General features: G+C 37.4%; 1 protein-coding gene across 1 annotated transcript in view; it reads left to right on the top strand.

Annotated features, from left to right (window-relative positions):
• The window catches only part of CR1 (complement component (3b/4b) receptor 1 (Knops blood group)), a 66,629-nt gene that overhangs the window by 22,309 nt on the left and 33,819 nt on the right, over positions 1-10,501 (top strand). Inside the window, exons 10-14 of the mRNA XM_014532571.1 lie at positions 957-1,175; positions 3,222-3,401; positions 4,227-4,326; positions 7,995-8,080; positions 10,120-10,501. Coding sequence (XP_014388057.1) covers positions 957-1,175; positions 3,222-3,401; positions 4,227-4,326; positions 7,995-8,080; positions 10,120-10,501 — 967 coding nt within the window. The remainder of the gene's footprint in view (positions 1-956; positions 1,176-3,221; positions 3,402-4,226; positions 4,327-7,994; positions 8,081-10,119) is intronic.

Below are 10,501 nucleotides of genomic sequence, written 5' to 3'. Positions count from 1 at the left end.
CACATGTTATTACAATGTTTATGTTACGAGAAATCTACTCAGACATCAAAATGTGCTTTTTATAGTAAAACTTATGAGAACATAGCTTACATACTGTTATCTGCTATCCAACGTTTCTTGATGAGAATGATAAGTGGCTGTCCTACTGGCATGCATGAGAGCTCAGTTATTGATTGGACATCTTATTTTCATGACTCTTACTATTGAAGTAGCTTCCTCAAAACACCAAGCCTAGTTAGAAATGCCAACTAGAAGTGAGGAGGGGACTGTTTTATACAGACAAGCAGATACTAGAAAGAGGTAACAAGTGGAAGCCTGACAGAAAGTAAAGAAGAAAATTAAATCATAGACAGATCCATACATTTTAAAAAACAAAGCAATCCGAGTTGCTTAGAATTTTTACAATGGCCGCAGAGGCTTCAATTCATTGTGTCAGCACACTGTCATAATCAAGATCGATGGCCAGTATCGAAAAGTTTCACATCTATAAGGTGATTAGCACACGTGGAATACATTGTAAAAACATTTCTTGAAAATTTCTTCCTTGGAGGACAGTGACTTTATCTGTGCTCTTCATCACCATATTCCAGGCTCCAATGAGTGACTGACACATGGTATGTGCTCAAGTAATATTTTTAAGTAGTTGAGTGAATTATCCTCTAAAGGATTATTATTATTCTTTAAAAGTCTTGGTACTTAATTCAAGGGTGTTAAGTTTGCTTTATCCAGAAGACTTAACTAGCAGGAAGATTCAAGATAAGCAAATTTCTCCTGTACTTTTTCCAAGAAAAATGAGATCGAGATCTTATTTCATTTAGCCCATCTCATCAAAGACCTACAGCAAAGATACAGTCATGGGTGTTTTCTAGGTAGCACCAACCACAGCATCCTATGCCTGTAGAATACCTCTAGTGGAAGCTCCTCAATGAAACTAATAGCTCTTGCGTTCTTTCCAGAAATCTTATGTCCAAATCCTCCAGATATTCGTAACGGAAGACACACAGGAAAACCTCTGGAAATCTTTTCTTTTGGAAAAGAAGTAACTTACACATGTGATCCCCAACCAGACAGAGGGACGACCTTCAGTCTCATTGGGGAGAGCACCATCCGCTGCACCAGTGACAGTGAAGGGAACGGGATCTGGAGCGGCCCTGCCCCTCGCTGTGGACATCCAGGTCAGTACCTACTATGCCCCATCCCAAATGGCTCCAGAAATATCTAAAACAGATCTTCTAAAATCTTCCAATTACAGCATCATGCTAATTTGTGCACTTGACACAATTAAATGCAAAATCGGTTATAAATGATTTTAAGATGTGTTAACACATAGGAGTCTGATGACGTTTGTTGCTAGAGAGTTGGTGAAAAGAGAAGATGGTGGGCGGTAGTTCTAATTATAACTAGCATTGGAAGAAAAATGTTTTCAAAGCATAAAAATTGAAAGCAAATACCTATGGACCTTAACTAGCATAAGTTATGCCATCTATAGTTTTTGGAGGGGAGCACAGGTCAGTAGAGAATAAGGCCAGGCAAAATCACTTTTTATTACCCATTTGGCCCAAGACCCCTGTGCATTCTCTGTGAAAATGGAGCTGCATTGTAGACAAACTACATAGATTGCTGTAGCCAATTTGGGCTAAGCTCTACATTAAAATAAGATTTATTTGCTCCTTTGCCCCCAGTTATTTTAGTTGTTGAAATCTTCTCAGTTTGGTGCAAAGAAAACGCAAAGGAAAATGCAAAAAATAGAGTGTTTATTTCTGGATAAGGTTTCCTAAGATACCCAACCCCCCTGAGACATCAACCGTGATCAAGTGAATACAGGAAGGAAAAAATAAATTGTAGGAGGGACATGATATACTGACCACTGGGAAACTCTGAGAGAAAAGAACAATTCTAAAAGGAAAAGGACCATGTGCTAGTCACTCAGAAGTCATTTTAGCCCTACTCTCCTCCTCCCTCACCATAGCTTCAATTTGGGAGGCACTTATAAGCTTGTTTACCAGGGTAGAGCCCTGGTCCATATTTACTGAATCGATAGTGAGAGACAATCTTCTCTTAAGTTTTATGATTTTTTTTCATTAGAAACCTATCTAAGATGGCAATTCTAGTTTTATCAGCTAGATTTTTTAGACTGGAGACCTGCCAGGCTACCTTTGTGTGTGATTTGGCCGTAGTGGTAAATTTCAGTCCCGATGGGCACTCTTTGAAATAATTAGCTAGTAGACCTAATATTTAAGCTCTAAGATAAAACAAAACAGGTAATATAGATGAATAAATTTCCTATAAAAAAAACTTTCAAATAAGCCACATTTTTAAATTGAGAAAAATCAGTGAATTACTTTTAAGAGATGAGAAGTTGGTTTGCAAATCCTCCAACAGAAAATGCTCTGGGTACAGAACTGGCTGTCATATAGCCAAAACATTTTGAATAAATAACCTGAAAGGAGGTGGAGGGCAGCTGAAAGAGAAGCTAAAATAGAAGGTATTGCCCAAACCAAGTGCATATGTTTTCTATTTTTCCAAGCTTTGTACTGTTTTGGATTCACATTATTTGACCCTAAATCTAATAGGCCATAGGAGCATGGAGCTAAAGCTAGAATTTGATTTAATTTACACTTCAAACAAATGTTTTCTTACAATAATAAGTGTAGTTTTGTTTGTTTTATTTTAAGGAAATGCTACTTATTTCCTGCTTGTGTTGAAATGGTTTACTTAGGAATCAGACCTACAAAATAGTTGGCGTGGCCCCTTCCTAGTTTCAAGAAATACCTTGAGTTCTCCATTAATGTTTGTGAAACCTCCATTGGGGTTTTGATTCACTGATGTACAAGGAAATTACCTATTTGGCCCAAGACCCCATGCATTCAGAAAGAAATGGTAAAGCCTGAGCAGAAGAACCTTTTTTGGCTCCCTAAAAATGTGAAAAGTTGAATTGAAATTGTCTTTGATGGCAAATTATATGAGCAAAATAACCAGATAGCAGAATACTTTCCCAGATAGATAGTATATTTTCTAATAGGCAGGTGCTAATGGAACTTTCCCTCCCGAGGTTACAAGGAAATTATCTTTCCAGAACTAAAACTTTCTTTTGTTCTGGCATCAAATCTAAGATAGAGATAGAGATAGAGATAGAGAGAGAGAGAGAGAGAGAGAGAGATAGGAAGGGCATTGGGTATCTCTATGTTAAAACTTGATGTTCTTAATATCTTGGTTTTTAGGTTACTGTAATGCTCCAGATCATTTTCAATTTGCTGAGTTGAAAACCCAAACCAATGAATCTGCATTTCCTATTGGGACATCTTTAAAGTATGAATGCCGCCCTGAGTACTACAGGAGGACATTCTCTATCAGGTGTCTAGCCAACTTGGAGTGGTCAGCTGCCCAGGATGTCTGTAAACGTGAGTAAAACCTGTATTGGAGCTTCCCATATCTATCGAATTATCCATAGGATCTTCTTCAACTTTTTCAAATTTTAGAGATAAAACTTTACTTCTCAAAAGTGTCCAGGTAGGTGGATATAAGAGTTGTTGTTGTAGGTCATCCCTAATTATTAGTTGAAATGTTTATTTGATGAAACTGGTTTTGTTTTTTTTTTTGTTTTTTTCAAATATATTTTATTGATTTTTTACAGAGGGGAAGGAAGAGGGATAGAGAGTTAGAAACATCGATGAGAGAGAAACATCGATCAGCTGCCTCCTGCACACCCCCTACTGGGGATGTGCCCGCAACCAAGGTACATGCCCTTGACCGGAATTGAACCCGGAACCCTTCAGTCCACAGGCCAACGCTCTATCCACTGAGCAAAACCAGTCAGGGCTCATGAAACTGTTTTAATAAATATTTGCAGGGGGGGAAAAACCTATTCCTTATGGGAAAGTAAGTAATGAAAAACTTCAGACCAGGAAAAAAATTGTGAGGAGACATACACTGTTTTAATAACCAGGTAGGAAGAAAGAATTATATTGGTAGGATACAAGGCTATAATTAACCTCTATATTTTGTTGAGCAATTTGAGGTAGATATAAGACAGATGTAGGTGGGAGGTCTTTTTTAAAGTGGTGCTTAGAACGTGGCTGAACTTGAGACATCTGGTGAGGTGAAAATCTGTGGAACCATCAGAATTTCATGTACTCTTTAGTAAGTTACAGTCACATTGAGACCTTCTGTACTACAAAAGTTCAGATTCCTCTACCTGGCTCCAAAATTCTGTTTCTTTCCCACAGGTAAAGTATGTAAAACTCCTGCAGATCCTATGCATGGCATGCTGCACATAGACACAGACAGCAACCTTGGATCCAGAATTAATTATTCTTGTAATACAGGGTGAGTTGACAAAAACATCTCTTGATTCAAGATTTGCAGAATAGCAATCCTACCTTCTCGTCACTATTGGAAAGGAGAACTAGAGAATGACCATCTGCTTTTTAAAAATATGTATTTTTATTGATTTCAGAGAGGAAGGGAGAGGGAAAGAGAAAGAGAAACATCAGTGATGAGAGAGTCATTGATTGGCTGCCTCCTGAATGCTTCACACTGGAGATTGAGCCTGCAACCTGGGAATCGACTTGGGACCTCCCGGCTCATAGGTGGATGCTCAACCACTGAGCTACACTGGCCAGGCGACCATCTGCTCTTTAGAAGTCCGAATATAGGTGTTCAATTCCTGATTGAAATGAACAAAGTGTTGATGAGATTCAGAGGGAAATCAGCAATCTTCGTGGAAACCACAGTAGTGCATATAAGAAAAGGGAGGTTCTCTCCAGGTAGAAAGGAAAAAAATGAAGGGAGGGCATAGTCAAACCATATAAATAGCCCTAACGCAGCTGGAACAAAAGGAAGGCCACTGAGCAGCTGTGTGCGAAAATAAATCTTAAAGGTAATTGCACCATTCGTTTGCCAGGGCTGCCATAAGAAAGTACGACAAACTGGGTGGCTTAGAACCGCAGAGACTTATTCTCAGACAGTTCTGGAGGCTGGAAGTCCAAAATTAAGGTGTTGGCAGGACAGGCTCCCTCCAAAGCCTTGCCTCTGCCCACTTCTGGGAGCCTCAGGTCTTCCTTGACAGTGGCAGCATCACTCCCATTTCTGCGTCTGTTTTCCCACGGCTATCTTCCCTCTGTATCTGTGTCTCTACATAGCATGTCTCCTCTCTGTGTGGATCTATGTTCAAAGTTCTCTCTTTTTTATAAGGATGTCAATCATATTGGATTAGGGCTGCCCTATTGACCTCATCTTGACTCGATTACATCTGCAAAGACCCTATTTCCAAATAAGGTCACATTCATGGGGACTTCAACATACCTTTTTGAGGAACACTGTTCAACCCTATAGCAGAGCCCCCTGTGAAAATGTCAGTCATAAAGTGTTTACTGGTCAGTGGTCCTGTCCTTGGTGCTTACCCTTGCTCAGCATACAGTGGACCCTTGATCACGTTCTCTGTGTGAGCAGTGGAGCCCATCAGGGAATCTGGGCTACACTCGAGTCAGGATAAGCACTGAAAAATCACTTGTGGTCGTTGACATATGTATTTGCCATGCTAGGCCTCACAGACCACAGTACCTGTAATCTGACAAAGTAAAATTAGAATAAATCTAAACACTTCTCTCCTTCTGTGAGCTTTTGAAAGTACAATCAATAAATTTTCTGACTGTACCTTCTTCATGTTGCTTTACTAAATAGAAGTGGACTGTCTATGGTATGAACCAGCAAACCACTGAGCTTATGATAAGTCTCAGGAAATAGTGTAAAAGAGACCAATCTGAAAAATCAGAAAGAATTTCCCCTTACAGTTACTTCTAAGAGTCAGGGAAAACTTTTAGAAAATAGCCTGATTAAATTTTTAACAAGATTCAGTTGCACACTGCTTTTGTAAAACTAGTTGGAAATTGGTAATGTTTGCACATGAATGAAAAGCAAAATTGTCAAACTAAAAGAAAATATATGTGATAAACACACTGAATTATGTAGAAAATTAAAGCAGAAAGTAAGAAAAAATTAATCCAATTCTTCCAGAATTTAGTGGAAAAGAATAAAGAAAAATACAAAAGAGAAGCTATGTTTAAAACAGACAGAATGAGAATTAAAAATACAGGGAACAAAAATTCCCAAAGGGAGAATAATAAGCCATACCTTAGCCATCACTAGGGAAAGGTCTGTATTTCAGGAATAGAGATTTGACTTTGGGTGGCAAACACACAATGCAATATACAGATGATGCATTATAGAATTGTACACTTGAAACCGATAAAATTTTATTAACCAATATCACCCCAATAAATTTATTTTAAAAATAAAAATAACATGTCTTTAAAACTTTAAGAATTTAGAAAGGAAATTAAAAACTATAAACCTGAAAAAGAAATGGATGCATATTGGATAACAGTGATCCTTCACATCACTAAATTGCAGAAGATGGTGTCCTAATGAGCCAAGATAGTATTCATATCTAGAGGCTCTAAATATATATTGAAGGAAAATAATTACACTATTTAAGTATATACTCTGGGAAGAAAAAAAAACATAAATCCAGGCAATCCAGAAATAATTTTTTTAAAGGGAAAATGGCACAGTACAAAAGTACTCTCAGTGAGGTAGAAAATTTGTAAAAACAAATTTTAAAAAATCATGGTGAAAAATTTTCAACAGTTATGAAACCAAATACAATGACAGAACTAAGTATTCCAAAGTAAAACTTTGCAATGTAATAATAATTTAATAACAACCTCCAAAGTCATAAAATGTATCTATAAAACCAGAAAATGGAAGAAAGTAAGACAAGATACACTAGACTTATATTACACAGGGAATGGGTAAACTATCTATATTTTGACATTAAAATTGAGAAAATAGGTTTAAATATATGTGCTGTGTAAATACACTATATATGCACATGAAATGAAATTTCTAATGGAATAAAATTGGATACTAGTTAACTTCCCAATTAATAGAACACCTAAACGAGGTTCACCTATCTGGTTCATCCTATCTAATAATAGACAAACAGGGTAATTGACCATACCTTCGCTACGCTTCCCATTGGCTAATCAGCGAGATATGCAAATTAACTGCCAACAAAGATGGTGGTTAATTTGCATATGCAGGCGGCAAGCCGTGGAGCAAAGACTGAAGGCAGCTCCGGCCGGAGCAGGGAAGGCTTTGAAGGTAGCTCCGGCTGGAGCAGTGATCAAAGCAGGTCCGGAGCAGCAAAGGCTTTGAAGGCGGCTCCGGCTGGAGCAAAGGCCTGGGTCCCCAGTGCCGAAGGAAAACCGGTGCAGGCAGCCAGGGGAAGGGAAGGCCTATTGCATGAGTCTTTTCTTGCAACAGGCCTCTAGTATAGAAAATAAGAAGAGGAAAAGGGAAGAGTGAGGAATGTATCTGTCTCTTCTGCCAAAATAAGTCCCTCCTGTCTGTGGCCGATGTGTTTTATTCATTGCTGCGTCTTCATCTTTGGACACTATGAAACCGGTAGTCTAACTAATGATGACAAAAGCAAGATCAAAAACACCATTTAATCCCATAATTCTGAATGGTTTCATCTTCCTATTGAAAGACAAAGGCTTCTAAATGGGATTAAAAGCATCAAACACAAAAAACTTGCCTAAAGTAAAATTACATAGCAGGGTTCATTATATGTGTATATCAAGAAAAATGCAAACAAATTTTAAAATGGCAATAAAATATGAGAAAAAAAACAATTTAAGAAATTAGCAAACTGGTCTACAAGAGGATTATTTTATTTTGGTCCTGATACAATCCACAATGAAGTTAAAAATTAAGGTGCAGAGTACTGCCATGAGGAATTAAAGATGAAATATCCCTTTCAATAGTCAGAGGGTAGGAAAAGAGAAATAAGGAAACCCAGATAGAACAGGTGGAGGTTAGGCTAGTCCTTAGGCTTCTCCCGGATTGTACTTTGTCGAATCTGCCATGTATGTGTGCTGTGAGGAAGTTAATGGGAGGTGGATGGAATAATTTTCACTTTTTGCCTTTAGGTATCAACTCATTGGTCACTCATCTGCCAAATGTATCATCTCAAACAATACTGCCATTTGGGATACAGAGCCACCACTCTGTCAACGTGAGTTAACATCTCTTCCCATCTATCCCACCAGTTCACCCTAGCACCCTAGCATCGTGTCCCTAGAATTATGAAGACTCATTCTCATCCATCTTGGCAATGATGTCCTTCCAATATTTGAACCAAGAGTCCTATTCTGAAAAGTGTTCACAATGTTTCAAACTTCTAGTTCCTCCTGGGTTTTCCTTATCTTGGGGTATAATTTAAAACAGCCCCCAACTTCCTCATTTCTTGGTTGAACACTTCCCATTTTGAAGATCGTTGTCTTCAGTGAAGTCAACACAAAGTTAGTGAAAGTGGCCCAGCTTCCTCTCTGCCCACTCTTAGCATCAGGTCATATATTGAGGCAGTGGCTGTCTCCCTTCCTTCTTATTCTTTGAACAGTGACATGCTGTCTTCCTGGGAATTGTCTGGAATGTGAGCTTCCTACACTTTGGGTAGAAAGAGCAATGAGCAATCACAAATTAACCAAGAATATAAAGAGGATACACCCCTGGGTTTGGTGATAATGTGAAGAAATCAATACTCTCACAGCCAAAGGCTGGTAGGATAAGTGGGAACAAACTTTCTAAAAGGCCAATATACAATAGGTGTCAAAACCCTTAACTGTCTACATGCCTTTAATTGAGAAATTTCATATTTTCTGATTTATTCTTTAAAAAATAATTACCATGTTTTTTTCTTGCAAGAATATTGCTATACAAATATTTACCTACATTATTGTTTGTGATAGTGAAAAAGCCAAAACAATATAAATGTTGAGCATGTTTCAAACAATGTTTCAGAAATAATGGTAGTTAAACAGAAGTGAGGTGATCCTTTCGAAATTAGGAAGAAAACACAATTTCTGAATATATTTCGTTTTATTTTGTGCTTTAAAAATTTCTGTTTATCTGTTTTTAAAGCACTTAATACATTAGTATTTTGCATATGCATATTATTTCCAATGCAATAAATGCACATATATTGGGGAAAATAAAGGAACAAAGCATGTGTTCTGCAAGAAAAAGAAAAAATTTAAAATATGCCAGAATGTGTTAGCCAAGAAAGACAGCTCTTCCAAGTGGAATCAGATAGACCATTCTTACACTGAAATATTATTAAGCCAACAAAGGTATTTTAGAAAAAATATGGTATGTATATATATTAAAAATTACACATTAAACAGTTAACTGTGTTTCTTTCTAGATAATAGATTTAAAGGTATTTTTTATATTGCATAAATTTTCTGCAAGAAATATCATCTGAAATATTTTCTTAAAAGTAAAAATAAATAAGTGTTCCTACTATAAGGTAGAAATGATAGAAAGATTTTATATGCTCGGGAATGCTTTAAAATGCCTAGGAGTTATTTGATACTTAGATGTTAGATTATATTAGTCTATAAAATTATCTGTGCTTCCTATCTTTGTAGGAGTAGCATTTTTGATACATTTTTTTTCCATTTCTATATTCTACCATTTCCTGGGTCAATATTGGCAAAAATATCTATATCCCTAATATTCACATTTTTCTAAATTTTTAGTATAGACTAGTCACTAGAACTTATAGTCCGTTATTTTTATTACTTCTGAATCCGTGATGGGCAATATTGTGTCATGGGCAATATTGCATATTTTTGTTACCCGAGCCAGAGCTTTTTGTGTTTGTTTATTTGATAAAGATGCTATACTAGTATGAATGCCACATCATATTACTCAGCAGTAGAATAAAGCCAATTGCCTTCTATAGCAAGATAACTGAATTATGAATGGTGAAGGAACATAAAAGTTCTCATGTAACATGAGAAGCAGGTGGACTATATATAGACATTTATTGAACTAATGTTCATGGAGAAGAGCAGGAGCCATCATATTGTGATTACCAAATCTACAGTTGTGCAAAAAGTCTGTATGTTAGAAAAGATTTGACAAGAGCAGAAGTGTTGTGAACATTCATATTTGGTAATTTGGGTTTTTTAAAATCTGGTTCCTAACATTTATAATTAAACATAACTTTAAGAAATTGAGGTTTTGTTTAACTTGCTATCCCTTCACCAGGTATTCATTGTAAGCCACCACCAACCATCGCCAACGGATATTTCATTAGCAACAGCAAAGACTATTTTCCATACGGAATAGTGGTGACCTACCACTGCAATGACAGAAAAGGAAGGGAAAAGTTTGAACTCGTAGGCGCGATGTCAATATATTGCACCAGCAAAGATCAAGTGGGCCTCTGGAGCGGCCCTGCCCCTCAGTGCATCGTACCTAATAAATGCACGCCTCCGCACGTTGAAAATGGAATAAGGGAGTCTGCGAACAGAAGCTTGTTCTTCTTAAATGACATCGTGAGGTTTAGGTGTCAGCCTGGCTTTGCCATGAAAGGCCCCTCCAGTGTGCGCTGCCAGGCCCAAAACAGATGGGAGCCCGAGTTGCCCAG

Source organism: Myotis brandtii, unplaced genomic scaffold (genome assembly GCF_000412655.1).
Source record: "Myotis brandtii unplaced genomic scaffold, ASM41265v1 scaffold898, whole genome shotgun sequence".
Taxonomy (NCBI): Eukaryota; Metazoa; Chordata; class Mammalia; order Chiroptera; family Vespertilionidae; genus Myotis; species Myotis brandtii.
Note: the sequence above shows the minus strand (reverse complement) of the source record. Positions and strands in the feature narration are given on the sequence as shown.